The 19,425-nt window shown below is 43.3% G+C and overlaps 1 protein-coding gene across 1 annotated transcript in view; it reads right to left on the bottom strand.

Annotated features, from left to right (window-relative positions):
* KIAA1210 (KIAA1210 ortholog) overlaps positions 1-19,425 on the bottom strand; it is a 66,385-nt gene that overhangs the window by 20,434 nt on the left and 26,526 nt on the right. The window contains 4 exon segments of the mRNA XM_044911932.1: positions 7,076-7,222; positions 10,663-10,800; positions 11,111-11,237; positions 16,888-17,056. Coding sequence (XP_044767867.1) covers positions 7,076-7,222; positions 10,663-10,800; positions 11,111-11,237; positions 16,888-17,056 — 581 coding nt within the window.

Raw genomic sequence — 19,425 nt, 5'->3', positions numbered from 1 at the left:
CGCATCGAGCCCCGCATCGAGCCCCACATCCGGCTCCCTGCTCGGCGGGAAGCCTGCTTCTCCCTCTCCCATTCCCCCTGCTTGTGTTCCCTCTCTCGCTGTGTCTCTCTGTATCAAATAAATAAATAAAATCTTCAAAAAAAATTCTCCCTTTATCGCTACTTTTTGCCATTTTAATTATTACGGGTCTTGGGGGTCCTTGAAAGAGAACGTGTTTCCTTCTGGCACCAGCAGGGGGCAGCAGCTTAGAGAGAAAAATAAAACAGCCCGCTAGGAAAGACACCCCCCGCCTCCACCCAGAGACTCAGCTATCTTTCATTCTGACTTCCCTACTTGGATGATGTGGTTTTCCGCCTAGCCCCCTAGTTGATCCTCAGCGAGAAGGCAGTTGGAGCTGGCTTTGTGGGAAAGCCTCTGGGGATAAACTACTTGAGGGTCATAATTTATGGGAAGCTTAGAACAGCATCCAGGCCGGCACATCTGGTTGGGATGGTGATTACAGCTGCTTCTCGGGATGCCGCCGTTGCTGCCGTTGCTGCCGTTGCTGCCCTCCTCGTGTTCACTACAGTGAACTAGTGAACCAGGAAGCATGGCAGAAACAGCTAAGAAACGCTCACGCCTGGGGGTGGGCAGGGTTTGACCCCACCGCCCAAGATGATACTTTCTGCCGGGCAGCCCAACATTTAACCTACTGCAAGTAACCTGACTGAATACTTGAACTTACTAATAGAAAGTTTGTTACATTCAAGCAGGGCAAATATTTAGACTGATGCTTGGAAATGTTGACTATAAATAATTTAGTTCTATTTATTGACCTATAAAATATATAGTTAGCCTACTCAAATTAACAGAAAGAAAAAACGCTGTGTCTTCAAATGTTACCTAATTTTTAAAATTGTAACCCCCCCAAGGTAAATACTAAGAAGAGAATTTAAAAATATAGAGAGAAGGAAATAAGAAGGGAATGAAAATGGGTACACTGGGGCGCCTGGGTGGCTCAGTCGGTGAAGCGTCTGCCTTCGGCTCAGGTCATGATCTCAGGGTCCTGGGATCGAGTCCCGCATTGGGCTCCCTGCTCGGTGGGGAGCCTGCTTCTCCCTCTCCCTCTGCCCCTCCCCCCGCTGTGCTCTCTTTGCCTCTCTCCCAAATAAATAAGTAAAATCTTTAAAAAAAATAATAGAAAATGGGTACACTAAGACAAAACAATTAAATCCAAAAGAAGGTAGCAGTGGAGAAACTGAGGAACAAAAAAAGATATAAGATAGGCAGGGAAAAAAGAGCAAAATGGCAGCAGTAAGTGCTTCCTTATTAGTGATTACTATGAATGTAAACTATGAGTGTAAATAAATTAAATTCTCGAATCAAAAGGCAAAAATTTGGCAAGATGGATTTAAGAAATATGATCTCTTTATATGCTGTATACAAAAGACTCACTTTAAATCCAAAGACACAAATAAGTTGAAAGCGAAAGGATGATAAAAGATATTCAAAGGAAATAGTAACCAAAAGAGCCAGGTGGCTACACCAATATCAGATAAAATAGACTTTAATTCAAAATTGTTATAGAAGATCAATATGGACCTAATACATTGATAAAAGGGTCAATCCATCAGAAAGAAAGAACAATCATAAGCATATACACCCCAGACAGTCCCCCCCTAATACATGAAGAAAAATGGACAGAATTGAAAGGAGAAATAGTCCTACAATAGTAGTTACAGACTTTAACATCCCATTTGCAAAGTAAATAAGCAACTAGACAGAAGATCAATAAGGAAATAGAGGACTTGAAACAATACTATAAACCAAGTAAACCTAACAGGTGTATATATATATATATATATAGAGAGAGAGAGAGAGAGAGAGAACATTCTGTACAGCAAGAGCATAACACATATTCTTCTGAAGTACACATGGAACATTCTTCTGGATAGACCATATGTGAAGCCACAAAATAAGTCTTAATAAATTTTAAAAGATGGAAATCATACAAAGCATCTTCTCTAACTACAATGGATTGAAACCAGCAATCAATAACAAAAGGAAAGCTGGAAAATTCACAAATAGGTGGAAATTAAACAACACAGCCATAAGCAAACAATTGATCAAAGAAGAAATCAAAAGGAAAGTTAGAAAATACTTTGACATGAAAACTAAAACACAACATAAAAAATGTATGTGATACAGTAAAAGCAGTCCTTGGAAATGTATAGATATACACGCTTACATTAACAAAGAAGAAAGATCACAAATTAATAACCTAACTCTCCACTGTAAAGAACCAGAAAAAGACTAAACCCAAAGCTAGCAAAAGGAAGGAAATAATAAAGATTAAGGCAGAGATAACAAAATAGGGAATAGAGAAACAACAGAGAAAATCAATGAAACCAAAAGTGGGTTCCTTGAAAAGTAAAACAAAATTGACCAATCTTTAGCTGGATTTACTACGGCAAAAAGAGAGAAGACACAAATTACTAAAATCAGAAGTGAAAGGGGACAATCACTACTGACCTTAAAGAAATAAAAAGAATTATAAGACAATACTATACATTTGTATATCAACAAATTAGATAACCCAGAGGAAAGGGATACATTCCTAGACACACCCAAATTATCAAAATTGACCCAAGAAGAAATAGAAAATCTGAATTCACCTATAACAAGTAAAGAGATAGTAATCAAAACTTCCCAACAAAAACAACAAAAAAGACCAGGACCAGATGGCCTCACTGATGAATTCTACCAAACTTTTAAGGAATAATCCACACCAATCCTTAACAAATATTTCAAAAACAATGGAAGAGAGAACACCCTGATTTTGCGAGGCCAGCATTGCCATGATCCCAAAGCCAGATAAAGGTATCATGAGAAAAGGACACTATAGACCTATATCCCTCATAAAAACACATGCAAAAATGCTAGCGAACCAAATCCAACAACATATTAAGGCAATTGTATAGCATGATGAGTTTGGTTTTACCCCAGGATTGCAAGGAGGTTTGCATATGAAAATCACTCAATATAATATACCATATTAATAAAATGAAGGAAAAAAATAACATGATCATCCCAATTGATGCAGAAAAGCATATGACAAAATCCAATACCTTTTCATGCTAAAAACACCTAACAAACTAGGGATAGAAAGCATATGTGAAAAATCCATAGCTAACATCATACTCAATGGTGAAAGACTGAAATCTTTCCCCCTAAGATCAAGAATAAGACAGGGATGTTCGCTCTTTGCACTTTTATTCAACATTCTACTGGAAGTGCTAGCCAATTAGGCAAGGAAAAGAAACAAAAAGCATGCAAATTGGAAAGGAAGAAGTAAAACTATCTCTATATACAAATGACATGATCTCATATATAGAAAATTATATATATGTGTGTGTATATGTATATATAGTTGTAGTCAATATAATTATAATGGATAGTCAGATGGGGAATTTCAAAGAGCAATGGAAACTATAAAAAAGGAACCAGATAGAAATTCCTAGAACTGAAAATTACAATGTTTGGGGCAAAAATTCCCAGATAGATTTTGTGTTCTCATAAAAGCAAAAGAAAATACCAAGTGAATTTATACAGAGAAGTCAATGAAAAAGACATAATATGAAGAAAAGAAATTAAAAGATTAACAAAAAATGAAATTCTAAAGAATCCCCATAAATCTAGGAGAGCTAATAAGTGAATTAATCAAAATTAAAAGATACAGGATCAACAAACAAAAATCAGTTGAACTTCTATACACTGGGCATGAGCAATCCAAAAACGTAATTAGGAAAACTCTTCCATTCACAATGACATCAAAAAGAAAAAAAATACTTAGAAATAAGTTTAACCAAAGCGGTGTGAGACTTGTACACTATAAACTACAAAACATCACTGAAAGAAATTAAAGACCTAAATAAATGAAGACATCCCGTGTTCATGGAATTGGAAGACTTAATGTTAAGATGGTGATACTCCCCAAAGTGATCTAAAAATTCAATGCAATCCCTATCAAAATCCCAATGTGCTTTTTTTTTTTAAATTTTTAAAGATTTTATTTACTTATTTGAGAGAGAGAGAGTGCGCACGAGCTGGGGGAGGGGCAGAGGGAGAAGCAGACTCCCCACTGAGCAGGGAACCCGACGTGGGGCTCAATCCCAGGACCCCGAGATCATGACCTGAGCCGAAGTCAGACGCTTAACCCACTGAGTCACCCAGGCACCGCTCCCAATGTGCTCTTTAGACGATATGGAAAAACTTATTGTAAAACTGATATGGAATTGCAAGGGACCCCAAAAAGCCTAAAGGATCTTAAAGAAAAAAAGGAACAGAATAGGAGGATTCTCACTTCCTGATTTTGAAACTTACTACAAAGCTACAGTAATCAAGACAGTTGGTACTGACATAAGCAGAGACATAGAGATCAATGGAATAAAACTGAAAGTCCAAAAATAAATCCATTCATCTGTGGTTAACTGATTTGAAACAAGCGTGCCAAGAACATTAAATGGAGGAAACAATGGTCTTTTCAACAAATGGTGCTGGGACAACTGGATAGCCACGTGCAAGAGAATGAAGTTAAACCCTCTCTCACACCATATATAAAAAAGAACTCAAAATGGATCAAAGACCTAAATATAGGAGCTAAAACTTTTAGAAGAAAACATAGGGGTAAATTTTCATGATCTTCGAGTGGGCAATGGTCTCTTTGATACGACACCAAAAGTACAAGTACCAAAAGAAAAAAATATCAATAAATTGGATTTCATCAAAATTAAAATATTTTTTTAAATGTTATTCTTTTGAAAGAATTAAAAGACAACTCACAGAATGGGCAAAGTTTTTGCAAATCATATATCTGAAAAGGGTCTAGTATCCAGAATATGTAAAGAACTCATAATTCAACAACAAAAAACCAAACAACACAATTAAAAATGGGCAGAGGACTTGAATAGACCTTTCTCCAAAGATAAACAAATGGCCAATAAGCATATGAAAAGATGCTTAACAGCGTTAGCCACTAGGGAAATGCAAATCAAAACCACAATGAGATACCACTTCACAGCCACTAGAATGACTATTTTTTTTTAAAAAATGGAATATAACAAGTGTTGACTAGCATTTGGAGACAATCAGAACACTTATACCTAAGCAGGGGGGAATGTAAAGTGGGGTAGCTGCTGGGGAAAACAGTTTGGTGGTTCCTCAAAAAGTTAAATATGGAATTACCATATACTCCAGCAATTCCGCTCTTAGGTATGCATGCAAAAGACTTGAAAACAAGTGTTCAAACAGAAACTGTATATGAATGTTCAGAGCAGCATTATGCACAATAGCCAATAGGTAGATAGGACCCAAATGTCCATCAGTGGATGAATAGCTAAACAAAACATAGTATATCCATACAATGGAGTATTGTTCAGCCACAAAAAGGATTGAAATACTACAACATGGATGAACCTCAAAAAAACTGTACTAAGTGAAAGAAGCTATATGCAAGAGGCCATATACTGTATGATTACGTTTATATGAAGTATCCAGAATGGGCAAATCCAGAGGCAGAAAGCAGATTGGTGGTTGCCAGGGGCTGAGAGGAGGGAGGAATGATGAGTGACTGCCTGATAAATATGGGGCTTCTGTTCGGGGGAACCAAAACTATTCGGGAACTAGATAGTGGTGATGGTTGCATTGCATTGTGAGTGTACTTAATGCCACTGAATTGTACACTGTAACAGGATAAATTTCGTTATGTGTATTTTATCACAGTAAAAATGTTATCTAATTCAATCCTTCTACCAATTCAGACTAATTTGTCTGATTTAGTGGTATTCTGCAGAAAATACATATAGTCTAAATCCATAAATCAGTGAGCATCCATATCCACCTACCACCTGCCTGTGCTTTACGTTTGTTCCTAACTTGATTGCTTTTTTTGTTGTTGTTGACTCATCTAACTGAAGGCTGCTTCCCTCCATAAGATCTTTTAACATCAAAACAGTTTTGTGCTGACTCGCCAATTATCTTCATTATCAATTACCTTTCTGTTTACTTTTTAGTTCCCAAGGTTAATTGTTCTAAACTCTACTTCACTTTAAAAGTCCTTTCAAGGGGCGCCTGGGTGGCTCAGTCGGTTAAGCGGCTGCCTTCGGCTCAGGTCATGATCCCAGGGTCCTGGGATCGAGTCCCGCATCGGGCTCCCTGCTCAGTGGGGAGCCTGCTTCTCCCTCTCCCTCTGCCTGCCTCTCTGCCTACTTGTACTCTCTCTCTCTAATAAATAAATAAAAATCTTTAAAAATAAAAAAAAAAGTCCTTTCAAGTTTGGGGTGCCTGGGGGGGGCGCTCAGCTGGTTGAGCATCTGACTTCAGGTTTCAGCTCAGGTGGGATTGAGCCCTGGGTTGCGCTCAGCATAGAGTCTGCTTGTCCTGCTCCCTCCCCCTCTGCCCCTCTGCTCTCTCTCTCATAAATAAGTAGATAGATAGATAGATAGATAGATAGATAGATAGATAGATAGATAGATAAATAAAACCTTTAAAAGTCCTTTCAAGTTCAACAACAACCAATTAAATTAACCACACATTAGGTTGAGAACGGAAGTATTGATATGGGCACAATCTACTAATTTTTCAGTTGTTGATGGATATTATTTGGCTGACAAACCTAGATGTCCGAAATGCACATGCATGCCCTCTCATGTGTCAAATGATTTTTCATACGGGTGTGTGTCTACCAAACAATACTACATGCCCTAACCTTTGAGATTTTGGCTTTCGAAAACATAGAGGCTTTACTTCCATAAAAATCTCCATTGTTTTCTTCCCCAAATAACTGAAAACATCTGCAAACTCTTATTGTTTTCTGAAATACCATCTTCCATTGCTTATAAACTAAAGTGCTAATTATTTGGTTTGTAGAATTGGACAGAAAATGTAAACCACCAGGCAAATCAAAAGTCAAAAATGGCTGCTTCTTCCCCAAACGGCCCCCTAGTGCTAAGCTACAGCAGAAGAGAGTGCAAGAGATTATGCCTCTGACCTGTGTCCCCCAACCAAACCTACCACTTTGGATGGGGCTAACACTCACCTTCTTCAGTGTCACGACCTTGAGTGGTAAAGTTTTCTTCTGTGGGGACTCCTCGTCCACAGAGATTTCTTCAAGGTCAGCAGAGATTGTGTCAGACTGGAGAAGAGAGGGGCTGCTGCTGGAGTGGCGTGGGCGCAGTGAGGGGAGCTGCCAAGGAGGAGAGTAGAAGGAAAAAAGTTAAAACTTGTGTGCTTTCCTCCAAATTACTGGCGTTCTCTTGTTGCTTAATGGTTGAAAGACTAAGACCCCAAAGTGAAAAAACAAGCCAAGAAAAGATCTCCTTCCTCCCTCTCTTCACTTCCGGTACCTATGCAAACCAAAGACCAATAGCCTTGGGCCACGCTCTGGGTCGTGGCACACTTTTGCCAATCCCCAAAGACAGAAACTTCGAACTGCTTGTTTGATCAAAACCAGAATTCTGGTGTTCTCTCTCTACTGATGCTAACTATAAATCTTCTTTGAGTCTGATCTTTGTTTTGATTTTGGCCCTGTCTTTGGAAGTCTGGTTCTTGTGGAGGTTGAGTTTTGGGGTTAAGATCTAGGCTTGGCATCCAAACTATAATCCTTGCTCCTATCATTTCAGGAATTGTCTGGATCAGATCTTGACTCTGTCAGTTGTTTATCTTAATCCTGTCAAGACTGATCTTCTGGAATTATTAGAAAATCTACAGAACTAGCCCTGATTAGAATTGCTTTCTTAGTTTTCCTAAGGGGATAAAATTGATCATTTGGGTTTTCCTTGGGCTTCAGCACACTAATTTAGTTCATTCCAATTTGAACCTCATGGCACACTTGAATCTGAGGCACTGGTCTCCGCCATGGTCATTTGGATGTGGATCGGAATCTCTGATTTGATCTTTAACAAATACTGGTCTAAGCTTTGGGCCTATGGCAATGAACAAAACAAAATCTTTGCTGACCTGGAGCTGACATGCTTTCTTCTGTCTCCTGTTCAGGACAGATGGCCTTCAAACTCTCAAAGCCAAAGACAAGGGGCCCTGAGGAGGATTTGTCCAAGGTTCTGCCCCTGGAGAACTCCTGGCTAGAGTCTAAGGCGCCCCCTTATTACTAGCAGGCCCCATTGGGGGCTCTTGGGAAGAAGTCTCATTGCTTCACCAGCCCCAAGCCCGATTCTAATAACAATAATGACAACTAACTTTTACTGAGGGCTTTACTCTGCTTTAATCTGTATCATTTCCTTCCTTTTGCTAGCTTTGGGTTTAGTTTGCTCTTCTTTTTCTAGTTCCTTCAGGTGAAGGGTTAGGTAGTTAAGTTATTGATTTGAGATCTTTCTCCCTGCCAGGCAGGGAGTGTTCTTCATAGATGCCTTTCATTCTAAACGTGCAACAATTCTTTGAAGCACCTGCTCTTTCCCGATGGGGAAAACCAGGTCTGAGAGATGACGTGACTGGCCCTCATTCTCACGGTGGCCAAACAAACATTTGAAAGGTCTGCTTGCCTTTAGAGCCCATGTTCTTAACCACTGCGCACTCCTGTCTCCTAACTGTAAGAGCCAGGAAGAGGGGATGTCCCATACTCAAGTTCAGGGAGTTTAAAGGCAACAACCAGAAGAGAGGGTGTGCCTCCTTCCTTAAGAAGGGCCGCAGAGGGAGAGTCAGGTCTGTGAGCAGTAAGAAAACTGCTTTGCAGCCTTTGCAGTTTCTTAAATTACTGAATTCAATTTGTTTCCACAAGAAGATGTTCACAATCTGCCAGTACCTCTTATCTATTTGTCCTCAAACAAAAAGGACATGAAATGTCTTGGAGAGTAATCTAGGCGCCCACATTCCTAACACTTCAGATAAGACAGCAGGTGAAAATCTGGCAGGGAATAAAACACCAGTTCAGTCTTGGTATTTCTAAAAGAACGATACACGGGAGGTTCCTCTCCCACAATCTCCCAGTTGCTCGGAATGTCACATGATCCATTACGGATCCTGCCCCTTCAAGGAACCCAGCCATTGGCCATTTCCCTACTTGCTCAGCATCTATGTAGCCCGGGGAGGGGGGGGGGGTCAGGACCCTCGACTTGATGCTATCAACCACCCTGTCATTGAGGGTTGTGACCTTGGCACTTAAGGGAAGTCTCCCATGCAAAGATCGATCTGGTGGTTGATGGCTCAGGTTCGGTTAACACCCCACCCTGTCTTCAGCCCTGTTTCTCAGAAGAGGGACCACGGGAGCAGGCCAAAGATGTGAGGAGTGGGCCCAAACCAGCCATTTAAGAAAACTTGTCTTGGGCTATCATGGCTTTCCCTATCCACCCCCTTCATTGCAAGAGGAAATGCCCCTAGAATCTTTACCTTTAATTTTCAACCCCCTCCCCCCTGCCAAATCATCCTTTTAGAGCAATGGCATGTCTGCTCTGAGAGTCTCTCTGTTGCTGGGACTAAGAGAAGAGGGAGAGAGGGAGACTTCCAGGACCCAGGTTTCCCCTTCCTTTCTTTTTTTTTTTTTTATAGTGCTTTATTTTTTATTAACATATAATGTATTATTTGTTTCAGAGGTACAGGTCTGTGATTCATCAGTCTTACACAATTCACAGTGCTCACCATAGCCCATACCCTCCCCATGTCCATCACCCAGACACTCCATCGCTCCCACCCAGGTTTCCCCTTTCTGCATGTGAGAAATCACCCTGTAGCACTTGGTCGTGTACATCTGGGTTTTTGCCACTGGGTGGCAAGGGAGTGTCACTGTGGAGACAAGCAAAAGCCGGTGTTGGTGTTCAAAACTGAGGATTAGAAGTGACTTTTCCTGCTGTGGTGCAAGAGGGCAAGAGTCCGCTGACCTAGGGCCTGCTTTATAACCATAAGATCGGACCCGCTGCTGACAAACTCAGTGTTTGCTTGTCTATCCTCAACGGTTAAATGTAGCCAGCAGAACTTTCACACATGGTACAGAAACCAGAGTGAGAGATTTGGGGTCTTAAACAGACGTGTCACCAGTAAGCCCCAGTGACCTTTTGCCAAATGCAAAATCATCAGCTCCTAGGTGGAAAAGGGTCTCCCCATTGTGTGGCCTTCTCAGTTACCCAGGGATCCTTGGGTATCATCCCGCCCACAAGCTGAGAGAAGGAGGAAGGTAGCTGCTTAGGGTGATTTCCCTGACAATATTTCCGGCTCGCCCCTGGAACATTTCTAGATCAGAGCTCCAGAAGAGTCTAACTGAGCAATGGTTAGGGTTATCTGGAGGTAAAAGACTGCTCTATGCATGTGCATAGACTAAAGGTATACCCTTCTCCCTGTTGAGGCAGGCACAAAGAAACTGAATATCTTAAAGCCTGGGATGTTGGAAAGACCATGGGTTTTGAGGTCAACGCATCTGGGTCAGGTTTCCAGGTCTACCATTTATTATCTGGGTGAGACTGAGCAATTTCTTTAACCTCTCTGAGTATTCTATCCTCACAAGCAACTGTTTGAGGTAGAGGTTAATATTATACCCACTGGAGATGAGGAAAGGAAGGCTCAGAGAGGTCAAGCAATCAGCCCAAGATCACAGAGCCAGTAAGTAGCAGAGCGAGAATTCAAGCATAGGTCTGTCTGTCTGACTCAGCTGCCATACTTGGCCCAATTCCCCTCTATTACCTCAGTGATCTTGGAGCCCCCAGTCCACATTCCACTTCTGGGCACATGTTGGGGCACAGCTCCAAACATAAGTCCAGAAACAGCTCCATGCACATTACTACTCCCAGATCTAGGCAGAGTTCTGGAAACTTGAGATCTCTGTAGAAGAACGAAAGAACATGGCGGTTGGAATGCCTGCACATTAACCAACAGTGGAATGTCACCGCCCTAAGACTTAACGCATTCTTGGGGTGTGTCGAGTGAATATGGTAATGTTAACCAACACTGTGTGCTGGGCACTAGGTCAGCGCATCGTGTATTTCTACACTCTCCCTTCTTCACAATCAGCTGGGGAGCAAGGCCATATTCCCCCCTCCTTGCTTTTTGGCAGATTGGGGTGGGGGTGGAGGGGGGGAAGATTGAAAGAGGAGGAGTCTAATTAGGCACTGATGCTTGAGTTCACTATTACCTGTAGAGGTCTGCCTCTCTGGGGCTCTGGAGAGGGGCAGATTCTACTTGCTGATATTTCAGGCTCAGGATCCAACATGAAGATGCTGTCATGGGACAGGGCTTTGCTGCCCATGCTGCTCTTGGCCCTGAACAGGAAGGAAAAGGTCTTGTAAGAGCAGCCCAAGGGCGGTAGGAACTGAAGACACGTGTATATCCATAGCATGACATTTCACAGACACCTCAGAAAGGGGGCAAGGATACAAGGTGCTGACAGAGAAGGTTTTCCATGAGAAATGAAGTGAAAAAATAAAGAATAGTATGGTCTCATTTAATATATATGCCCAAGGGCACCTGGGTGGCTCAGTCAGTGAAACGTCTGCCTTCGACTTGGGTCATGATGCCCGGATCCTGAAATCGAGCCCCACATCCAGCTCCCTGCTCAGTGGGGTGTCTGCTTCTCCTTCTGCCCCCCCCCCCGCCACTCGTGCTCTCTCTCTCTCTTAAATAAATAAATTTTATATATATATATATATATACCTATATTACATACACATATAGTTTATGTTCATAGAAAAAAATCAAGAAGGATATCCACCAAATAATTAGTGGCAGCTCCCTCTGGGGAATGGCATTGGGGGCAGGGGGAAGGAACCTTAATTTCCTACTTTATGTACTTCTGTATAATTTTGATTTTTTAAATTATCAACACATATCTATTTTATATAATAGTTTTGAGATATGGTTTACATACCATACAATTCATTCATTTAAAGTGTATAATAGCAGCAATGCTGTGGAATGGGAGGGAAGATCCTAAGTCTATTATTAAGGTAAGAGTTATAAAAGATCTTTCACACCCAAATTTCTCTCTAGTGTTTTTGTTTTGATTTAAAATACCAAACATCTGCCCAGATACTGGAGACCCTCATTCACTAGATTTTTTCCTCTTTCACACAAGGGCTCTGGGATACATCTGTCTGATTTTCAAAGCCATCTTATGCACCCACCCCCAGCTTGTTAACCCAGATGGAAATACCTTCTGATTGGGAATAAAACCAGGTTGACAACAATTAAGCGCTAAGGCAAATCAGGGAAAAGTTAGAAACAAATGAAGGGCTAACAGCACAAAAGACTCCTTTTGGAATGTTGGGAATATATTTTACCTGTGAAAAATTTCAACCAAAGACATCACAAGAAAAGAAGACTACAGACTAATATCTCTTATGAAATAGATGTAAGAATCTTCAATAAAATACTAGTAATCTGAATCCAGCGACATAAAGAATTATACACTATTACCAAGTAGAACTTGCAAGAAATGTGAGGTTATCTTAATATATGAAAATCAATTAACATAATACGCCATATCAACAGAATAAAAACAAAAACTGTGGGGTCATTTCAATAAATACAGAAAAAGCATTTGTAAAATCCAAATACATAATAAATACACTCATGATAAATACTCTCAACCTTGACAGAGGACACCTGTGAAAAACTCTCAGCTAATGTCACCCTTAATGATGAAAGACTGAATGTTTTCTCCCTCAGATCAGGGACAAGACAAGGATGTCTGCTGTTGCCACTTCGATTCAACCTTGTCCTGGGGGTTCTAGCCAAGGCAATTAGGTAAGAAAATTAAATAAAAGGCGTCCATAATGGACAGGAAAATGTGAAATTATCTCCAATCATAGATGACACAATCTTGTGTATAAAACTCCTAGGGAATCCAATAAAAACTACTAGAACTAATACATGAGTTCAGCAAGGCTACAGGTTAAAAGACCAATACGTAACAATTGATTGTATTTCTATATACTTGCAATGAACAACCCAGAAATGAAATGACAAAAACACTTCCAATTTTCAACATTTACAATAACATCAATAAGAATAAAGCATGTAGGAATAAATTTAATGAAAAATGTGTAAAAATTATACTCTGAGCACTCTAAAACACTGATGAAAGAAGTTAAAGAAGAAAACCTAAGCAAATGAAAAAGCAACCTATGCTCCAGGCCTTGGAAGCCTTAATCTTGTCAAGATGGCAATAGTCCGCAAATTGATCTACAGATTTAATGTGATCACTATTGAAATTCCAGTTGCCTTTTTTCTTTTCTTTAGCAGAAGTGGACAAGATAATCTTTAAATTCATCGTGAAATGTAAGGGGCCACAAACTGATAAAACAATCTTGAAAAAGAAGAACAAAGTTGGAGAACTCACACTTGCCAATTTCAAAACTTACTACAAAGCTACCGTAATCAAGACAGTGTGGTACTGCCATGAGGATAGACATATAAATCAATGGAATAAAATGGAGATTCCAGAAATCAACTCATCCATCTATGGTTAATCAATGCGCAAAAGGGTGCCAAGACCGTTCAATGGGGAAAGAATAGTTTTTTCAACAAATGATGCAGAGACAACTGGAAAGATACATACAGAAGGGAGAAGTTAGACCCTATCTCATACCATATATAAACATGAACTCAAAATGGATCAAACACCTAACTATAAGAGCTAAAACTCTTAGAAGAAAACACTGGGGGGTATATTTTCATGACCTGGATTTGGCAATGGATTCTTAGAATATGACTCCAAAAACTTAAGCAACTGAAGAAAAAAATAAATGGATTTGATCAGAAATAAGCTTCGAAGGATACTAGCAAGAAAGTGAAAGAACAACCCACATAAAGGGGGGGGGATATCTGCAGATTGTATATCTTTTTTTTAAAGATTATTTATTTGAGGGGCACCTGGGTGGCTCAGTCGTTAAGCGTCTGCCTTCGGCTCAGGTCATGGTCCCAGGGTCCTGGGATCCAGCCCCGCATCGGGCTCCCTGCTCAGCAGGGAGTCTGCTTCTCCCTCTGACCCTACCCCCCTCATGCTCTCTCTATCTCATTCTCTCTCTCAAATAAATAAATAAAATCTTTTTAAAAAAAAAGATTATTTATTTGAGAGGAAGAGAGCAGAGCGAGCGAGAGAGAACACAAGTGGAGGGGGGAGGGGCAAAGGGAAAGGGAGGAGCAGATGACCCCCTGAGCAGGGAGCTTGATGTGGGGCTTGATACCAGGACCCTGGGATCATGACCAGAGCCAAAGGCAGACACTTAACCGACTGAGCCACCCAGGTGCCCCTGCAGATTATATATTTGATAAGGGATTCATATCTGGAATACATGAGAAACTCTTACAATTTAATAAAAAAAGATAAAGAACCCAATTTTTTAAATGGGCAAAGGATCTCAATAGATATTTCTCCAAAGAAGATATACAGAGAGCCAACAAGCACATGAAAAGATGCTCAGCCTTTCACTAGCCAGTCAGGGAATATAAATCCAAACCATAATGAGATAGATACCACTTCAGACCCAAGAGAGTGGCTAGAAACAAAAACTCAGAGAGTAACAAGTGTTGACAAGGCTGCGGAGAAATTGGAACCCCCACGCGCTGCTCGTGGGAATGTAAAATGGTGCAGGCAGGCATTTTGGAAAACAGTCTGGTCTGGTGGTTTCTCAAAAACATGAACATTAAATTACCATATGACCCAGTATACTCCTAGGCATATACCCAAGAGAAATAAAAACATACATTCATCCAAAAACTTGTACACAACTGTTCGCAGCAGCATTCTCCATAATAGCCAAAAGATGGAAACACCCAAATATCTGTCATCTGATGAACAGATAAAATGTGGTGTATTCATACACTGGAATACTACTCAGTAGGATGAAGGAATTAAGTATTGGATTCATGCTACCACATGGATGACCCTGGAAAACAAAAACATGCTAAGGGAAACAAGCCAGTCACAAAAGGCCACATACCATATGATACCATTTATAGGAAGTATCCAGAATAAGCAAATTGATAAAGACAGAAAGTAGATAAGTGATCACTTTGGGCTAGAGTGGGGAGGGAATGGGGATTGACTGCTAATGGGTACAGAATTTCTTTTAGGGAGGGGTGGAAATTTTAAATTAGATAAAATAATTGTTTAAAATTTCAGGTACTTTTTTTGCACTTATTACCTTTATTACAAAACATTTACTATAATACATGTAGGTTGGCACTTTAAAAAATACTTTTTTTTCCCCTAAGTAGGGCTCCACGCCCAGTGTGGCACTTGAACTCATGACCCTGAGATCAAAAACTGCATGCTTTACTGAGCCAGCCAGGCACCCCTAAAAAAGAATCTTTCTTTTTTTTTTTTTTTGAGAAAGAGAGTGAGAGCGAACGGGGGGAGGGGGGAGCAGAGGGAGAGAGAATCTTAAGCAGGCTTCACACCCAATGCAGAGCCCATTGCGGGGCTCGATCTCACAACCCTGAGATCATGACTTGAGTTGAAATCAAGAGCGTAACACTCAACCGACTGAGGCACCCAGGCACCCCCCCCTAAAAAACAATCTTTAAATGGTACCCAGAGTAGCAGCTCGGGCACTGTAGGACCAGCCCCCACCCCGTCATTGTGAGCCTGTCTGACTGTGGGGCATGCACACGGATAGATCTGATAACCACACGCTCCGAGGACAATCGGGTGTTATGGGGATTGAAATGGCGCCCATACCAAGGTAGCCTGTGGGCCAGCAAGAGGAGAGGAGGCAGATGCCTTCGTACTCCCCACTTCTTCTTCTGCCCCCACTGCCCCCTGTCCTCCCCCCACCCCGCAAGCCCTGTGCGCACTTGCCTTCTTGGTGTGGAGAACGCATCAGAACCAGTGGACCATCTTGGAGGCGGACGGACAAGTCGGAAGGGGGAAATGCAGAACTTTAGGAGAGACGGCTCTCGCTGATTTGTAGAGACGAGGCAGAGTAGACCCAAACTCCCCTCTCCCCTCCCCCACCCTCTGGTTTCTAGCAGGGCTAGCGTAGGCTACTGGGAGCTATTGGGCTGTGGTCTATATCATGGCGTGATTTGCGAGGTATGAAACAAACCCCTCTGTCCAAAACCATCCCCCGCAACCCCCAGCAAAGCTATCTGAAATTCCTCACACTCAACGCACTCATGAAGGGCCTCCTGAAGGAGACCGAGGTGCTAACTGTCGTGTTTGCTGACTGTCCCATTTCCAGCAAGCCAAGCCTCGAGGGAGGGGGTCGCGGCACAGATGAGCTCTGTGGGCGGTGCAGATAAGTCTGGAATGTTCGGGCCAGGGGAACAGGCCCAAGTGGAACTGCGTAGAGGGGGAGCTGACGGAGCCAGGGAACAGCCGGGGGTACTGGATGGTCAGATATGGAAGTGGGGGCGTCACAGATGAAAACTGGAACGGGGTGGCTGAGAACCAGTCTTCCCCATTCTGGGACCAGTTACAGCATGGCCCCCCTTCCCCACCCCCCCCCCCCCCCCCCCCCCCCCCCGCCCCGTCTCCTGGGATGTTGCCAGCTCCTTTTCTTTGTTTGTTTTTACATTAACACAAGTGATTTCGCGCCGTGGCCTCCACCCAGCTCAACCTGGCTTCAGCATCTGAGATTTTAATCACACATTAAGAGATGGAGCCTCCCCCGCTGGGTAAGCACAGGTCTATAGTCTGAGGGCCGGGCAGGCTAACCAGGCCCGGCTGCCCGCATGAGGCAGGCTGTCTTTATGTTATGGAACAGAAGCCTCCAACGCCTCACTAGGGGTGGGCCGCATGGGTCACACAGCTGTGACAGGGGAGGGCCGCCCTGGTCTGTCTGTACCCAGTGCTCTCGGGGTCAGGGACGTGCAGCGGCCAACCTACTGAGCTCCGCACCCCAACAATAAGCATCGGGGTGAGCGCCGAGAAGGGCCCCCAGGCCACGGTCGCCCACCGGGCCTTACCTGGCCTCACTGTGCTGACCTTCCCGAACTGGCTTCAGAGAAGGGATGTTAATACTGTCGCTGGACAAGCTTGGCTTTAGCCTCCTCGCTCCCTGGGCATCTTCCAGCTCTTTTTTCTTCCTCTTGCCAAAAAAGTTCTTGAAGGCTTTGAATTTGGATTTCTTCTTTCCTGGAAGTTAAGGAAGGAGAGCGAGGCAGAGTGTGACAGTGGAAGGGGAGATGGGGAGGAAACGGGGCCTCTGTGACAGGAACAAGGACTGTGATCCCAGGTGCCCTGCAGACTTGGCCCTCGCCAACCCCCACCCCCCACCCCGGGGCCCACGACACCACACCACCATGCATGTGGCCTGCTCCCTTCTTCATAACTCCGTAGGACAAAGTGTCCGAGTTCTGGGGACAGCAGAAGCTCGGGCCCCAGCTTGTGGTCTTCGGGCAGGCCTCTCTTCAGGCCCACCTCACCAGGCATCCACTTGCCTGGCCACTGCAACCATGAACACACACCTCGGTCCTGACCCAAGAAGTTCATTCGTCTGCAGCAATTATTGAGCCCACATAAGCACAGGGTGCCCCCCTGACTTCACACTGGTGTCTGGAGTCACCGCCACCCAGTTGGGGAGGCGAGCTTCCACATGTGAGAAAGCCCCTCAGGACCCCTGGAGTTGCAGGTGGGAGCCGGGACTGGCCAGCTTGTGTGCTGAAAGGATGCCGACCCGCGGGGCGAGTGCTATTGGGGCGGTGCAGTCAGGGAAGCTGTCCTCGAGGAGGGAATTTAGGAGCGAGGGAGAGGGCTAGGAATTGGGAAGAAAGGGCCACCAGGCAAAGAAGCTGCCTGTGCAAAAGGCGTGACAGAATCAGATACCAAAGGGTTTTGCAAGGAGTGCGTGTGTGCATGTGTGTGTGCGTGCATCTGGGTGTGCGCGCGTGAGTGCGTGCATGTGTGTGTGTGCGCGCGTGAGTGCATGCATGTGTGCGTGCTTGAGTGCGTGCGTACGTGTGTCTGCGTGCGTGAGTGCGTGTGTGCGTGCTTGAGTGCATGCGTGCACTATGTGCACTGTGTGTTCTTCCATTTTTGCCGGTTGGTTTGGATTATCTAGGGGTCTACTGCCCGCTGCACCTGCACATAATTGCAAGTTTGCGCTATCTACATTAACCACCAGGGCAGAAGCAAGGCATTGGAGCTTTAAATGCTCCTAAGGCTTTGTTAGGGCATTTTTTTAGTTTCCTAGCAAGCACATGTATCTTTACTGGGGCCCAGCAGAAGAGGGGCGAGGAGAGGGGAGTGCGTGCCGCATTCTTCAGAGGGAAGGAATCAGCTCTTACTGCTTTCACACGCCATAATTTACCAGCATAGGTGTCTCATCCAAATTCCCAACAGTCTGGTCTCTGGAAGGCCTCTTGCCATCATAGCAATGGTGCCCTGGCAGGGAAGGGCCCAGGCAAGGGAGTTGCCAATGGGGCTGCCATTAAAAAGGCTTAGTGGTGGAACGGAGAGTACCACCCAAGAGTCAGAACAGTCTGGAATCCTCGACTTGGCTCTGCTATCAATTAGCTCTGTGACTTTGGGTAAGTCACTCAACCTCTCTGGAACTCAGCAGGAAAATGAAGGGATCACACCAGTCAGCATCTCCCAAAGTGCGTTCAGAGGGCTATCATTGGTCTATTGCATGAGAAAGGGGTCTGCGGGCCAGTCATTCTGAGAAACGCTGGATTAGGCAAAGTTTAGGGATCTGCTTTCCAACAAGACTTTTCTGGAACTTCAACATGCCTATGTGAACAGTGAAGCTTTAAGATACTGGGCAGCAATGTTGTCTCCCAAATGCATGTAAGCAGAATGTCTGGCAGAACACACTATGGGAAATGCTGAACTAGGGTTCCTTCTAGCTCTGGAATCCTATGGCCTATGAGAAAGGTTTCTAAACTTCAAGAATTGAAGGGACACTGGCATTCAGTCCAGTGTCCCACCAGTCACAACAATCAACCCTTCTCTCTGTATGCCTAAAACTTGACTGTTGGCCTTCCAAGTTTTACACCTGAATGCCCTCTAGTCTGCCTATCCATCCATCTATCCATCCATCCATCCATCCATCCATCCATCCATCCATCCATCCAACAAATATTTAAGACCAAGCACTTACCATGTTTTGGGTATCAACGAGAAAGGAGTAAGATACAGTTCTGTGTCTTAGCTACTGTCCCCCACATCAAGGCTGTAGGCAGGCCCTCTTTTGCGTCCCCTACAGCAACCGACACTGTGAAAGGCATGCAGTAGCTCCCAAGGGACAACTGAGTCCATTGAGGGATGCAGAATACCAACACAGCTGTCACTTCCCTTAAATTTAGGTCGCCAAGCAGAATCATCCTTAAGCATCCTATAATTTAAACACTGGCCCTTGTCAGGGTTGATATAAGTTGTAAAAAGTGTAAGTAAAGAGCTTAGCATAGGGTCTGGCATGGTGCAAGTGCTAATAACTGTGAGCTAGTACTAGGGAATCAATAATTACTTGTTTCCTTTTTTAAAAAAATTTTTTTTAAATAAAC

Source organism: Neomonachus schauinslandi, chromosome X (assembly GCF_002201575.2).
Source record: "Neomonachus schauinslandi chromosome X, ASM220157v2, whole genome shotgun sequence".
Classification (NCBI taxonomy): domain Eukaryota; kingdom Metazoa; phylum Chordata; class Mammalia; order Carnivora; family Phocidae; genus Neomonachus; species Neomonachus schauinslandi.
This window is presented reverse-complemented; position numbering and strand designations above follow the sequence as displayed.